We start from the raw sequence: 16193 nt of genomic DNA, 5'->3' as shown, positions 1-16193 counted from the left end.
AGCTGGCAAACACAGAGGTGGTAGCGGGAGCCTCTCCCACCTCCACCGCAGGAGGATATCCTCCATGGACTCCCAGACTGCAAGAAGGCACGGGCCAGGCTGAGGGACACCCTCCCCCAGTGCACGAATGTTGTGCATCAGGCCTCTAGTTATTATAATAAAGTCATATGATAAACTACAGTTAAAACCAATGTTTTTCAAAAACTAACTTACAACAAAAGAAAATTTCACAACCTAATTAAAATAAAAACCGGAAAATTCAAAACCACACATGCAATATTATTAACTGCTTTAACATTTTTTTAAATATCTATTTTATTTATTTTTACAGAGAGGAAGGGAGAGAGAATTAGAAACATGGATCAGCTGCCTCCTGCAAATCCACTACTGGGGATGTGCCCACAATCAAGATACATGCCCTTGACCGGAATCAAACCTAGGACCCGTCAGTCCACAGGCTGATGCTCTATCCACTGAGGCAAAACGAATTTCAGCTGCTTTAAAATTTTTTATTTATAGATCTAAAGCATGACCAGAAATACTCTAAAATGACGGACGTAAGTATGGATTAACCCAGTTTTCATTATACTTCTTTGGACTTCATGAAACTTGGGGTTTTGCTTTAATTTTGCCCATTTTTAATGACATAAGAGTTTACTTAACTAAAAGTAGCCTGAGAGGCAGTTCAGTGAAATGAAAATAGTCATGGGGACCTGGATTCTGGGCAAATTATTAAACTAATATTTTAATTATGAAACAAAGTAATACCACCCTCAAAGAATTTGGAGGGTAAGATAATTAATGCATTTAAAGTGCTATAAGGCACATTTCTGGTAAAGATGTTTGTTATATGTCCTCCTAATTTATAAACTCAATCAATGAAGATTTGTGTGTTGGCTTTTAAAGGTATTTTTTAAATATATATATATTTTTAAGGTATTTTTAAAATATATATATTTTTATTGATTTCAGAGAGGAAGGAAGGGGAGGAGGGGGAGAGGGAGGAGAGGGGGGGAGGGGAAAAGAGAGAGAGAGAGAGAGAGAGAGAGAGAGAGAGAGAGAGAGAGAGAGAGAAACATCAATGATGAGGGGGAAAAATCAATGACTGGTTGTCTCCTACTTGGGATTGAGCCCACAACCTGGGTATGTGCCCTGACAGGGAATCAAACTGTTTATGACCTCCTGGTTCATAGGTTGAAGCTCAACCACTGAGTCATACTAGCTGGGCAAGGCTTCTTTCTTTCTTTCTGCACAGGGCAGGTAAGGAGAAGAGGAATTAAGGATGGTGGGCAGACTTAATGTCATCATTCCAAATTTTATCTAAATAAATACATACCTAAGAATAGATAAGAAAAATTCTGGAAAATGACAGGTTCCTGGCTCTTTAAAATACTAAAACCTTTGAACGTAGAAAGAAACAGTAATTTTGACCATGTAGTATGACACTAGAATAGATAAATCAATTGAACAAAATACAATCCAGAACTGGATAGTTGGCATATAATAAATGGTGACATTTCAAAATCAATGGAGAAAAATGGATTAATCAATATATGGCGCAAAAACATCTGACTAGCCATTTTAAAACAAAGCTGGATTCCTAACTCAATCCCTACATCAATGTATATAATGAATTAACCTCTCTCCTATGCGTCTAGAATGGTATTAGCTATATCAACTTTTGGATAACTTGGAAAATAGCCCAATTATTTTCTTTGTTCCATGGTTAAGATAAAGAACCCAGAGAAGTATAAAAAACCTAATCTGACTGCAATAAAGATCTCAAAATTACTACCTCCCATGAGGACAGGTGCCTTGTCTGACTTGTTCACAGTTCATAATCAAATCATATCTACCTAATAAAAGAGTAAGATGCTAACTGTCCATACTTTAGCATCGCCTACTAGGCAATCAGAAATATGCAAATTAATCCAACAAAGATGGCAAGTTAATTTGCATACACGGGCACCCAGCATCCAGGGTGGGAAGGCGGAAAGGCAGCTCAGGGCCAGAGGAAAGGCGGTGGGAGCAGCCAGGGAAAGGAAGGCCCATTCTGGCACGAACCTTCGTGCATTGGGTTTCTAGTACATTGAATAAATGAATAAGAAAATGGAGGCTACATCTATAGTCAGACAGTTTCTCTTCTACCTCAGAATGTTTTCTACCTTTCTCTCACTCATCCTTTTCTTTTTCCCTTCTGTTTTGAAGGATGAAATCTGTCTCTCAAGCTCCTGATCCCTCTTACCTGCTCTCAATTCCTCAGAGATCTTGGTATCTTTAAGCTCTCCCTTTCCATCAGCAATTCTTCCAGAATCTACAATTACTTAAATCTCTATCTTTAAAACATATACATACACAAGCACACACTTTGTCACAACTCTTTTCATCTCTCTCAAGTGAGTGCCCACTTGAGATGTGTATGTGTATCACCATGATTTTAAAATTTAGTCTATACATCTGTTTCTACCTATTTTACTTCTTCCTTACTGAAACTCTTCTTTGAGGTCCTGATGATCACTTAGTTGCTGATGACCAATTGCTTTCATCTGACTTCTCTGTAGCATTTAGTACTGATCATCTCCCTCCTCCTTCCAACTTGCCCTAATATTGACTTTTAACTAATTTTCCTCCTAACTCTCCATTTTAATGATTAATCATTGGTTTCCTCTTCCTCACCCAATTTGTTAGTTTTATCTGTGGCCTTCCTCACACCCTGCATTTTAAAAATATATATATTTTATTGATTTTCTTTTTCACAGAAAGGAAGGGAAAGGGAGAGTTAGAAACATCAATGAGAGAGAAACATCTAACAGCTGTGTCCTCCACACCCCCTACTGGGAATGTGCCTGCAACCAAGGTACATGCCCTTGACCGGAATTGAACCTGGGACCCTTCAGTCCACAGGCCAACGCTCTATCCACTGAGCCAAACCAGCTAAGGCTAGCCTGCACTTTTTTTTTTTTTTTTTTTTTTTTTTGCACTGGCATTGTGTATTGAACACTCCTCCCCACCCCACCCAGGATTCTTTGTACATTGCAATAAATAGTGCAATTTTAGCAGCAGGAAACAAGGAGCGTAGGAAGTCCCACCTCCTTCATGTATGTTTTATCCATGTGCACTCTTCCTAGGTAGCACCATTCTCCCCAGGTGCTGGGTGAGAGACAAATGGGGGTGGGGGTGGAGGGGAAGGGAGAGGTCTGAGCATGTGTGCTTGCCTTTTGGCCTCTGGAGGTGCCTGGAGGGTTCAGCAAACAGCCCTCTCCCACTCCTATGGCAGACTGCTCTTGCTCTAAGACATCCTAGAAAGGCAGGCCTGGTGAGGGAGAAACATGGTCACTGAGCCACAACCGGTGACTGGATCTTCCAGCTGACATCCTGCTGCCTGTCAACCTCCCTCCAACCTCTGGGGCTAAGGCTGTGTTCTCGGAGGCCTCATCCTTTTTTTTTTTTTTTTTTTTTTTTTTTTTTTTTTTTTTTTTTTTTTTTCAGAGAGGAAGGGAGAGGAAAGAGAGAGAGAGCTAGAAACATCGATGAAAGAGAGACATCGACCAGCTGCCTCCTGTACACCCCACACCAGGGATATGCCTGCAACCAATGTACATGCCCTTGACCGGAATCGAACCTGGGACCCTTCAGTCTGCAGACTGACGCTCTATCCACTGAGCCAAACCGGTTTCGGCAGGCCTCATTCTTTTAAAGGACAACGAGGCAAGGGAGAGGGTGAACAGACTGTTCATACAGAGGTGCTGCCCTCGCAGCCCCTCCTTCTGCATGAGTCTCCCTCTGCCTCTGGCACTCAGGTGGTGTTGGTCTGGACCAGCCACACAAGCTGGAGACATCAAGTATACAGACCCTCTCCCAGGCCACCTCCGGTTCCCGCACTCTGCACACTCACTGATGGCCCCTAAGAATCTCCAAATAACTGCATCAATTTACCTTGAGCCCCCCGATCCTGTGTGGGCAGTAACAGTGTTCCCGTGAGAGACCTCTCACACTATGGCTACGAGCTGGTCAGGAGGTTGGGGGAATGGGCCTCTTTCCCAGGAACCTGAATCAACGGCCAGCTCTTCGGCCACTTTACCCCAGAACCCCTAAATACTGCCTGAGCGCTCTGCAGAGGCCAGCTTGGAAACATGCGATCAAAAGCTCAGTGATATTCAACTAAAGGCAACGTCTTGATTGGCAGGTGTACTCCAGGGAAAAGAACAAAACGGGCATGAACAGCAGGAAAGGGAGAGAAGACAGAAGAGAAGCATAGCCTGCACTTTTGCTGTAAAGCTACCAACACAAGGCTTATCATGCAATAAGCATAAGCAATGAGCAGTGTTCATCCTGGATGATTTCTAAGCATCTGACTACACCACTGATTTCTTCCTTGAGCTCCAGGCCTGTATCCCCAGCTATCTAGTGGGTATCCCTGTGCCACTACTCCATATTAACATACCAAAACCAAATTTAACACTTTCTACTACTAAATCCTCCTTCCTACTGATTGCCTACACTGGTAAACTCCATCTACATTCTCAGAATCCTATTTCTCTCCTGCCTGCTCCTCAAACCAAATGCTCAGCAAGTTACTATTTTAACACCACAGTATTCCTAACATCTATTACCTGTATTTCCTTTTCTCCATTCCCATTGACATACATTATAATCCCATCATCTTTCCCAAACCACAGCAATAGCCTAACCAAACTCCTTAACTAGCCTTCTGCCTTAAAACCAAACCACAGGCAGCAAAGCTTTCCACCATTCAATCTTAACCCCCCTTTTCTAACTTGTCTCTAACACAAACCTCACCTCACACTGCATATACTCAATCCACACCCTGCGAAGATTCTCAACCTCCTCTAATGCCTTTCTCCAAGGCACCATTTCCACCTGTCAAACATTCTACACAACTCTAGGCTCTATTCAAATACAACTAGGATGCAGTGAGGGTAGAATGGAGGGTCCCTTTGTTAACCATACTTGAATGATTGAAGATGTTCCTGCTACATTTTGTCAAATATCGTGAATGGGGAAGAGTTTACCACATAATTCTAACTGCATGTTGTGCTCTTTCTTTCAATGAGTACCTATGGCTCATATTTATTTATCTAAGCACCGTGCTGGAGATGCTATCATCAGCCAGACAAATGCCCTTTCCTCATGGAACCTGTCTGTAATCACCACTAGATTTTATGCTCCATAAGGAGCACTGACTCTGCTACAACACACCACTTCTTTTTTTAATCCTCACCTGAGGTTATGTTTTGTTTTGTTTCAGGGAGGAGGGGGGATTTTAGAGAGAGGAAGGGGGAGAGAAACACTGATGTGACAGAGAAACATTGATCATCAATCAGCTGCCTCCTGTATGTGCACCACCCAGGGGTCAAACACACAAGATAGGTATGTATGTGCCTTGATCAGAAATCGAAACCACAATCTTCTGTGCATGGAATGATGCTCCAACCAACCAAGCCACCTGGCCAGGGCTCCACTGTTTAATCCCTAGTTTCCTGATCTGTAAAATGAAGGAAGACAACTATCTTTAGAATTTCTTTCAGTGCTATATCTCTGCATGTACTACTCTCTAAAGGTCACAATTACTTAGCAAAAATCAGGTACCACCAAAACTCATTGACAATTGGAATCTGTCTCAAAGAGAATCAAAAGAATGTTAAGTAGTTTCAAACATATGACAGGAGAAATAAGAATATTTAGGAAGGAAATAATGCTATCATCAAATTTCTTCAGACCAACAGGGAGAAGAATGCCTTAGATTTCCTCTGTGCAGTACTAGAGAAGAGAACTAAAACCGGTGGGTAGAAATTTTGGTGAGGCAAGTTTCCACTTAATTAAAAGATAAATAAAACATTAGAACTATTAAAAACTAGGAGGTAGTGAGTTCCTTCTCTCCAAAAACATCCAAACTGAAATCGGACTACCACTTGGAAGAGATTCAGGAATCTAAAGAGAAAAACAGAACAACTGTACCTTCCTTTATAGCTCTTCAAATAAAGGAAAACTATCTTCTATACTAGCTAGGCACCTCAGTTCACATTAGGGTACCTATTGGATGGACCTGGAGAGTATTTGCTAAGTAAAATAAGCCAGTCAGAGAAAGACAAATACCATATGATTTCATTTGTATGTGGAATCTAATGAACAAAATAAACTAACAAACGAAACAGACGCAGTCTTATACAGAAAACAGTCTGACAGCTAATAGAGGGGACGGGGGGGGGGGGGGGTGGATGGCTGGGTGAAAAAGGTGAAGTGATTAAGCAAAAAAAACAAAAACAAAACACAAATATAAAACCCTCATAGGCCGAAACCGGTTTGGCTCAGTGGATAGAGCGTCGGCCTGCGGACTGAAAGGTCCCAGGTTCGATTCCGGACAAGGGCATGTACATTGGTTCCGGGCACATTCCCAGTCGGGGGGTGTGCAGGGGGCAGCTGATCAATGTCTCGCTCTCATCGATGTTTCTAGCTCTCTATCCCTCTCTCTTTCTCTCTGTAAAAGCTCAATAAAATATATTTTAAAAAAAACAAAAACCCTCATACACACAGATAATAGTATGGTGAATACCAGAGAGGAGACTTAACTTAGGGTGGTAAACACACAATATACAGATGAATTATAGAATTGTACACCTGAAACCTATAATCGTATTAACCAATGTTACCCCAGTAAGTTCAATTAAAAAAAAAAATTTTAACCACAGTATTTTTATGTTTTGGATCAAGCACCTGCAAGTTTAGTGGTACATGGATTATTTTTTTTTATATAATATATTTTAATTGATTTTTTACAGAGAGGAAGGGAGAGAGATAGTGAGCTAGAAACGTCAATGAGAAACATCGACCAGCTGCCTCTTGCACACCCCCTACCGGGGATGTGCCTGCAACCAAGGCACATGCCCTTGACTGGAATCGAACCTGGGACCTTTCAGTCCGCAGGCCGACGCTCTACCACTGAGCCAAACCGGTTTCGGCTCATGGATTATTTTTTTAAATGGTGTTAAAATTGACTATTTGGAAGAAAAATTAGACCCCTATGTCACTACCAGATGTAGGCAGCTTCCCTCAGCAAACCATAAAACAGCTTTCCAGCAAGTTCTGCAAAACTGAACTCTGCCCTTCAAAGGGCCACAGGTGCACTCTCTCCAAAAAAGTCTGGATCTCAGTTCTGGGAATGGCCTTTTGAAGATCTAGCTACTGCTACCTTGGATGGTCTGACTCAGCCCTACAGGTAGTGACTGTTCTTTACACTTGCTATTTCTGTATTCTTTAGGGTTTTCTTTTTCTCTTAGGTAATTAGTTTAGTTAATAATCTTTATATCAAACTTCCTGTTTCAATTTTAAAATAAATTCCAGATAATATAAATGGTAAAACTATAAAATTGCTGAAAGTGAGGGCTTTAAAAAAAAAAAGTAAGTTGCCCTAGCTTAGTGGTCAGCAAACGAGTCACATGCGGCTCTTTGGCCTCTTGAGTTTTCAGCAAAGGCCAGCTTAGGAGTACCCTAATTAACTTAATAACAACGTATCTACTATATAGTTTAAGCTTAAAAAATTGGGCTCTCAAAAGAAATTTCAATCGTTGTATTGTTGATATTTGGCTCTGTTGAATAATGAGTTTGCCGACCACTGCCTAGCTGATTTGGCTCAGTGGATAGAGTTGGCCTGGGGACTGAAGGGTCCCAGGTTCAATTTCAGTCAAGAGCACATGTGTGGGTTAGGGGCTCATCCCAGTAGGAGACATGCAGGAGGCAGCCGATCAATGATTCTCCCTCATCATTGATGTTCCTCTCTCTCTCTCTTCCTCTCCTTTCTTCTCTGAAATCAATAAAAATATATTTTTAAATGTATGTCTATTGTTAAAAGTATTACAGATACCCCCCCCCTTTTTTTTAAATGAGGTCTTTTTAAGTATATAAACATGGGACTTGAGGTCTTCCTAAGCAAGATCAGAAACCCAGAAATCATAAACTTTAAATGATCAGATCTACATTAAAATTAAAGCCTTCTGCACAATGAAAGAAAAATGCTAATCACTATCAGAGAAGTACAAATTAAAAAGCCTTCATCTCACCTACTTGCTTCCCCCCCCCCCCCTCAATCCTCACCTGAGAATTTTTTCTTCATTTGTTTTTTAGAGAGAAGGAGAGGGGGAAAGATAGAGATAAACATTAATGTGAGAAAGACATATTATTGGTTGCCTTCCACACGTGCTCCAAGCACGGCTATAAATTGAGCCTGCAACCAACCGAGGTTCTTGCTCTTTATCGGAATTGAATGCTCAACCCTTCAGTCTAGCAGGGGAGGGGAAGGACACTCTAACCATTAAGCCAAACTGGCTAGGGCCACCTACTTATTTTAAAACCTTTCAATGGCTTCCCCTACAGCTCTAAGGCTAAAGCCCACTCAGACCAGCCCATACCTATATTTCACACCCTCTCATTCTTTCTACCCAGGCACAAACATTTCTTGAGTTCTCTTACTCAAATTGCTTCTTCTAGAAAAAAAAAAAGGGAGGGGTGGGGGTGGGGGTGAACTTACTGCTCATCCACTGGATCTCAGCTCCAGGACCACTTCCTCACCATTTCCTGGCCTCCCTAAATGGGTCAAACTCCTCAATTACAGGTATTCATAGTACTATGTACCTCTCCCAGTTGATCAGGTCAAAAACCTTTGAGTGTTCCTTGACTCCTCTCTCTCTTGCATCCCATATCTAATCCAAATCCTATTGGTCGTATCTTCAGAATATAATCTCTTCTAATATACCCTTGGTCCAATCCTCATTTCCCCCCCTGGATTAATGGTTCCTTTATTGCCAATCTAGCAACCAGTGCATTTTAAAAAAGTAAGTCACATCACATCACTCTTCTCAAAATCTTTTCAATGATTCCCCATAGAGAAAAGCCAATATTTACTTTTTTTTTTTTTTTTTTTGCTCCAACAAGATCCGCCCCATCCCCACTACCTCACCTCACATCCTGCTATTCTTCCTCTCCATTCCCTCCCCCATCCAACTTCCCATTCCTATAACTTCACTCCAGCCACACTGAACTCCATGTCATTCCTAAATATATATGCCTTCCTTAAGGCATTTGCAAAAATTGATCTGTCTGAAACACTCTTCCTCCAGATATCCTTGTAGCTAACTTCTTTATCTCCTTCAAATCTTTGCTCAAATGTCATTCTGTCAGTAAAGCTATTGTGACCACACTATTTAAAACCAGTCTATCCTTCCTTTTACCTTGCTCCATATTTCTTTTTTCCATATCACTTATCACTTAACAAAGGATACAATTTGCTTATGTTTGTTGTTTAATATCTGCTTCTCCCACACTAGGGCAGGGTCATATATTATCTGTGTTGTCCACTAATGTATTCTAAATACCTAGAAGTGAGCCTGACAAGTAGTACATATGCATATTTGTGGAACAGTTTTATATATTTCTGTGGCATTATCTAATTAGTGGCTAAGTGATTCACTACCTATGAACCAGGACTGGTTTTAGTTTCGTTTTTGTTACTGTATTTTCTAGAGCCTAGCATAGGGCTTGCCACAGACTTGACACAGAAACATTTGTTAAATGAAGAATATAATTTCTTAATCCATCAGAGGATACAAATTTAAAACACCTGACATTATCCACTGCTTGTAAGTGTGTAGGGGAAAACCACCCTCTCAAATACTGTTGAAGGTATGTAAATTGATACTGTTTTTGCAAGTAAACTAGCAATAGCTATTAAAGTTTAAACCACTCAGAGCTCTTGCCTTTTAATTCAGTATTCTTACAGAAGTAAAAGCAAGAATACCTGAAAAAATATGTAATAGTATATCTATCCCAGCACTGCTTATAAAATAATGAAAAAAATCTATAGCAATCTACCTGTCCATCACTAGAGAAATAGGCAAATAAACTGTGCATGGTACATGCATGTGATGAAATACTCTGTAACAAGAATGAGGCAGATCTATAACACTGACCTGAAAAGCAGTCCATGATCTAGTAAATAGACCAGAGGGCCCTGACATCCAGTTGACCTGGATTTGAATTCTGGCTCCCCACACTCCTAGCTATATAATTAATTTCTCCGGCTTCAGTTTCCTCATCAATAGAATAGGAACAATAATAATAAATAATATTTACCTGGCCACATAATCATTTACAAGTATATAATAATTCTAACATTTATGAAATAAAATAGACAAGATGCAAATCTATGTATGTAAACCAACAATTTTCAATTGGTGAAGCATATAATTTTTAAAACATGCAATATCTTACTACTTCCCAAGAGGTACAGACCTCTTTTCTCTTTCATTGTCAAATAAATTAAAAAACGACAACAGCCAACACAACAACAGCCGTCTGGTGTGAGCGAATCAAAATTATACCAATTTTTATGGTCAGATTGGCAAAAAATATATTTTGTGGTGTGCCATAGAATTTTAGTGATTAGTTTATACGTGCCAGGAGATGAAAAAGGTAAAAAAATTGCTGGTGTAAACCATGTCCATTTCAGGGCAGAAGGAAAAGGTAGAATGTCTGTGTAACTACAGAAAAAAAACATCCAGACGAAACAAAAACTTAATAGTTGTTACCTCTAAGAGATGACATTTTTTTAAAAATATATATTTTATTGATTTTGTACAGAGAGGAAGGGAGAGAGATAGAGAGTTAGAAACATCGATGAGAGAGAAACATCGATCAGCTGCCTCTTGCTCACCCCCTACTGGGGATATGCCCGCAACCAAGGTTCATGCCCTTGACCGGAATCGAACCCGGGACCTTCAGTCCCCAAGCCGATGCTCTATCCATTGAGCCAAACCGGTTTCAGCGAGATGACATTTTTTTTAAAAGTTTTTTTAAGGTGTTTTTTTTTTTTAATATGTTTTTATTGATTTCTTACAGAGAGGAAGGGAGAAAGATAAGAGATTTAGAAACAACAATGAGAGAGAAACATCAATTAGCTGCCTCCTGCATACCCCCTATTGGGAATGTGCCCGCAACCAAGGTACATGCCCTTGACCGAAATCGAACCTGGGACCTTTCATTCTGCAGGCTGACGCCTTATCCATTGAGCAAAACCGGTTTCAGCGAAAGACATACTTCTTATACGTGATTTTTAGAAGACAGTGTTTTTAAATAAAAAAGAAATAAAGTAAAATCCGACCAAAGGTTTCTAAGATATAATTTAACTTAGATTTTAAAATATAAAAATTTGAAGACAGTAACATTATATATAAACTTTAAATACTCAAAGTAAAATGGAAATAATCTGCTACAATTTGTTTAGCCATTAAAATTACCTTTATTCTAAATGTGTAAAGCAAGATGCTACATCAAAAGAGAACAAAACTTGTCCTACCTAGTTTGGATCAGTGGATAGAGCATCAATCATCCTGCAGACTGAGGAGTCCTAGGTTTGATTCTGGTCAAAGGCACATAACCTTGTTGCTGGCCTGATCCCCAGTAGGGAATGTGCAGGAGGCAGCCAATAAATGATGTTTCTATCTCTCTCTCCCTTTCCCTTCCTCTCTCTAAAAATCAATAAAAACATATTTTTATATTTTTTATTGATTTTTTACAGAGAGGAAGGGAGAGAGAGAGAGCTAGAAACGTCAATGAGAGAGAAACATCGACCAGCTGCCTCTTGCACACCCCCCACCAGGGATGTGCCCTCAACCAATGTACACGCCCTTGACCAGAATCGTACCTGGGACCTTTCAGTCCACAGACCGACGCTCTATCACTGAGCCAAACCGGTTTCGGCAATAAAAACATATTTTTAAAGTTTACAAAATAAGAAATCAAAGTTAAGAAAAAGAAAATTATTACATTTCATTCTATCAATTACACACTAATCGATTATTTTTTGTTGCTGTTAGTCCTCACCAGAGGATTTTTTCCCATTAAGTTTTAGAGAGTGGGAGGGAGGGGACGAGAGGAGGGAGGAGGGGGGAAAAGGAAGAAAGGAAAAGAGGGAGGGATGGAGGGAGGAACATCAATGTAATGTGTAGTGACTAGGGCTCAGGATTAAACCTGCAACCCAGGAACGTGCCCTACACCAGGAATCGAACACGCTACCCTTCAGTTGGAGGGCTGAGCCACACCAACCAGGGCTGGATTCTGGTTAGTCTACCACATCTCCATGAAAACAAAAATATCCCCCCAAAAAATATTTAAGGATGACAAAGGGGAAGGAATTAAAAATGTACAAATTGCCAGTATAAACAGACACAGGAATATAGAGTACAGCATAGAGAAAATAGTCAATAATATTTTAACAACTGTGTACGTGTCACATGGGTACTAGACTTATCAGGATGATTACTTTGTAAGTTATATAAATGTCTAATCACTATGTAGTACTCCTGAAACTAATACTCTATGTCAACTGTAATTGATTAATTTAAAAAATAAAATGATATTAACATAAAACTGCTTCTAAAATGGGATTAAAGCAAAATTTAAAAACTAAGCAGTTATCTTTTACCATCAGTTTGACTAAAAGAATTCTGTATTTTTTTTAATCAGTGGGCTATGTAATTCTAGTGTGCTTAAAGCTAAAGTGTCAAGAAGTAATCTATATTAAGTCAAATCCCCAAAAACAATTTCTAAGGATATACTGACACAAAGCACTCAAATATACCAAATTCTATCTCCTTTTGTACACAGTAGCTGTGGCTGCTCATTTACTGCACTAATTTAATATAAATACTGCAATCTACGCAAGCTAAATCTCATCCTTGAGTCGGAGGACTTGAAAAAATAGGGAACCTTGCACTAAGAATAGCAAGGATACAAGATTTCCTCAAGTGAATTTTCCTAGCCTATTTCAAGTGCTTAGTCACGTCTGCCTATTAACAAGGAAGACCATTTCACATCTTGAAAGAGGCAGGGAATTTTGATTCCAGACTGTCATGTCACCTGAGCTGTCCTAGAGTTTGTTTCCATGCAACTCAAGAGATGGCAGCAACCAGCTAAGCATACCTACCACTCCAGATCAGAACCAGAAGCCACTGGAGCTCTCTGTATTCTGCCTCTGTCTGCAGTAACAAAGAGGGGTTTGTGGAAAATGCAGTTTTCTTCCCTGACACCAAATGCAAAAGGTGAGAATTAAAATGCAGCTTGAAAACACGTGTTTCGGCTCTCTGACAGAGAAACAGAAACGCCTCCCTTCTCTCTGCTGAAAGGAAAATAGCAGGCAGAGACCCTTACCCGACCACAGGTGAGGGTACTGACATCTCTCTTCAGGCAACTAACAAAACCTAAAACTAGAGGCTAACAGTTTGAAAGCCTACTTCCAAGAAAGCAGCTAGCCTTTAAATCTGATAACATTATAACATTGTTTCAGGTTCCCCAAAAGCCAGCAGAGTAAGGTCTTCACAACAAAGTTATTTTAAGGACGAGGCAAAGGCAACTTTTAAGTGGCTACTATGTGCCCAGCACCATATCCCAACATTTCACTCACATTTAAAGAGGCTTAGTACAAAAAAAAAAAAAAAAAAAATGTTTTTAAAGCAACAGCAACTTAGTACACACGCTGATTATAGAAGTACACCTACCTAGCTGAAAGAACTTTCTCAGCCACTTACAGTAGGACCCTGTCGCAGACAAAGCACATTCTTTGCAAGCATAACTCCAGGTAATAAAAACATGGAAGGATGTGGTCAATCTCTAAAGCAGAGCTTAATCCAACTTCCCAGGAGGTCATGAAGGACTCTGACAACTTAAATTATTTAAAGATGGGAGTCTTTTTCCTTCCAAGAACATAAGAGCTATAAAGGTACGTCTCCTCCACTTCAGCATTCTCAAACACCGTTCTCCTCAAAAATACCCCATAATAATAATGCTAATCGCTTTATAAACGTGCGTGTTGCCATCCTTAGAGATAAGATATGAAGGCTTGAATTAACCTCTTTTCACTAAGCGAGAATACTCAAGTTCAGAGAAACTGAGAATTCCGCCCAGAACTTGGTAGTGAAGGACCCAGGTCCTGTGGACTCCAGCACTTCCCTGGCTCTCAAGGAACGACACCAAATCCAGTTACTGATCCCAGCTGGTTTTATCTCAAAACTGGGCGCCCAGCCGGCTCGGTGAGCAGAGATTGGGGGAGGGAGGAGGGCACACCACCACTTATCTAAGATTTTTTTTTTTTTCTTTAACGACTACAGCAAGTTCCCGATTTCTATCCTCCCCAGGGGAAGGACCCACGTGCGGGTCCACGGCTGTCCCACGACAGCTCCCTCCGCACGCTCCCCAGCTTCGGCCCGGTCCCCGCAGCCGCCCCACGCCCTTCCCTCCGCCTTCCGCCGGCGCCTCCCGCCCCCTCCCCAGCGGCGGCCGCCCCGGCCCCCCGGCCCCCCGGCCCCCCGCGCCGCCTTCGCGCGCAGCCCGCGCCCGAACCCGCGCGCCGCCGCCTCTGCCCGGCGGGGCCACCCTCCCCCTCCGCCCCCCGGGCCTGCGCGCACCCTTCCCGCCGCCCGGAGGTTCCACCGCGACACCGGCTCCCGGCAGGCCGCGCCTGCCATGGTGGGCGCCTCACCGTCAGGTTGAGAAGCCGGGCCCGGCTGCGCCATGGCCAGGCGGCGGGCCTCGGGGAGGGGATGGGCGGGGAAGCGGCGTCCCGGGCTCCCGCGGGCTCAGCTGGCGGAGGAGGCGTCGACCGAGCCGCCGCCGCCGCCGCCCAGGGAGGAACCGCTAAGGCTGAAGCCGCCGGCGCCGCCACAGCCGCGGGCAGAGACGGACCGGAGCGCCGACCTCCGCCTCCTCATCCTGACAGCGGGAAATAAGCGCTGCGCAGGCGCGGGGGGAGGGGGCGGCACGTGACGTCGCCCTGGGGGCGGGGCTTCGCGGACGGGAGCCGGTGGGTGGGGCAGCTCGGGACTCTGTCGGGCCGGCTGCGGGCGCGCGGGAGGAGACGGGCTGGGGAGGAGAGGGAGGCAGGAGGGTGGGAAGGGGAGACGGCGCGGGGAAGGCCCCGTAGTTTAGAGGGGCCGCTTTCAGTCCTCCGCCCGAGAACAGAGGCAAAGAAAAAAAATAATAATAATGAAAAGAAGATCGGCCAAACCCGGTTTGGCTCAGTGGATAGAGCGTCGGTCTGCAGACTGAAAGGTCCTGGGTTCGATTCCTGTCAAGGGCATGTGCCTTGGTTGCGGGCACATCCCGGGTGGGGAGTGTGCAGGAGGCAGCCGACCGATGTTTCTCTCTCATTGATGTTTGTAGCTCTCTATCCCTTTCCCTTCCTTCTCTGTAAAAAATCAATAAAATATCTTTTTAAACAAAAAGGAGGACGACAGAGGAGGCTGGATGGTGAAGTGAATGCAAGTCCAGCCTCTATTCTAACTGTGTGGCCTTGGGCGAGTCACTTAACCTCTTTGGGCCCCACAGTCTTCCTGTGGCTAAGAAGAGTTTCAAGGAGCTAAAATGTGAGGGCGTTGCTAACTGACTTTCCTTTATGCACCTATGTATGATGTGACTTCGGTGCCGGGCCCTGTGGTGAGTGCCGGGGGTGCAGCCAGACACAGTCACCAGGATCAGGAAAGCAGAGGAGCCCTGATGCAGGCCTATTCTCAACAGGTGCAGATACAAGTGCTCCAGGCTCAGAATCAGAAGACCTAGAAACTCTGACACAGATTAGCTGTTGACTCAGAGCACATTTTTTAACCTCTTTGAGCTCCTGTTTACCTCTAAAATGGGGATAATAGGCCAGCCTCCTGGCACAGCAGGAGGACTAAAGGAATAAAGAGCCCAGCCCCTAACACACAGTAGTAATTGCTTTATAAATGTCTGCTTCTTCCTCGCCTTCTCTTCTTTTTTTTTTTACTATATATTTTATTGATTTTTTTATACAGAGAGGAAGGGAGAGAGAGAGAGAGTTAGAAACATCAATGAGAGAGAGTCATCGATCAGCTGCCTCTTGCACACCCCCTACTGGGGATATGCCCGCAACCAAGGTACATGCCCTTGACCAGAATCGAACCCGGGTCTCTTCAGTCCCCAAGCCGACGCTCTATCCATTGAGCCAAACCGGTTTCGGCTAGCCTTCTCTTCTTTCCGTGCTTTTTTCCTAGATCGGAAGTCTCCATCATGAGGAAGAAGGATTCCTGCACAGTAGAAGTCAGTATGTGAAGCTATTCCTAGAGATCCAAGGCAAAAATTCCCACTATTCCCAAACCCTAACAGAACTA

The 16193-nt window shown here is 42.7% G+C and overlaps 1 protein-coding gene and 1 long non-coding RNA gene across 8 annotated transcripts in view; both read right to left on the bottom strand.

The window, feature by feature from the left end:
• RABEP1 (rabaptin, RAB GTPase binding effector protein 1) overlaps positions 1 to 14799 on the bottom strand; it is an 87630-nt gene extending 72831 nt beyond the window's left edge. For 4 of the 7 annotated variants that reach the window (XM_036452014.2, XM_045586636.1, XM_036452018.2 and 1 more), the window contains exon 1: positions 14549 to 14798. In XM_036452014.2, the coding sequence (XP_036307907.1) occupies positions 14549 to 14582 (34 nt within the window). In that variant the 5' untranslated portion in view covers positions 14583 to 14798. Of the gene's footprint in view, positions 1 to 9983; positions 10015 to 14548 lie in introns of those variants that run through there. The other 3 variants (XM_036452015.2, XM_036452016.2, XM_045586635.1) reach the window with 2 other exon arrangements.
• On the bottom strand, positions 1249 to 2798 carry LOC118726825. The gene is made up of 2 exons (XR_004990412.2): positions 2089 to 2798; positions 1249 to 1852 (listed from the first exon to the last, which is right to left on the bottom strand). It is a non-coding gene; the product is annotated as an uncharacterized LOC118726825 (long non-coding RNA).
• Positions 14800 to 16193: the final 1394 nt, after the last annotated feature.

The sequence above is a fragment of the Pipistrellus kuhlii genome, unplaced genomic scaffold, assembly GCF_014108245.1.
Source record: "Pipistrellus kuhlii isolate mPipKuh1 unplaced genomic scaffold, mPipKuh1.p scaffold_m20_p_23, whole genome shotgun sequence".
Lineage (NCBI taxonomy): Eukaryota > Metazoa > Chordata > Mammalia > Chiroptera > Vespertilionidae > Pipistrellus > Pipistrellus kuhlii.
This window is presented reverse-complemented; position numbering and strand designations above follow the sequence as displayed.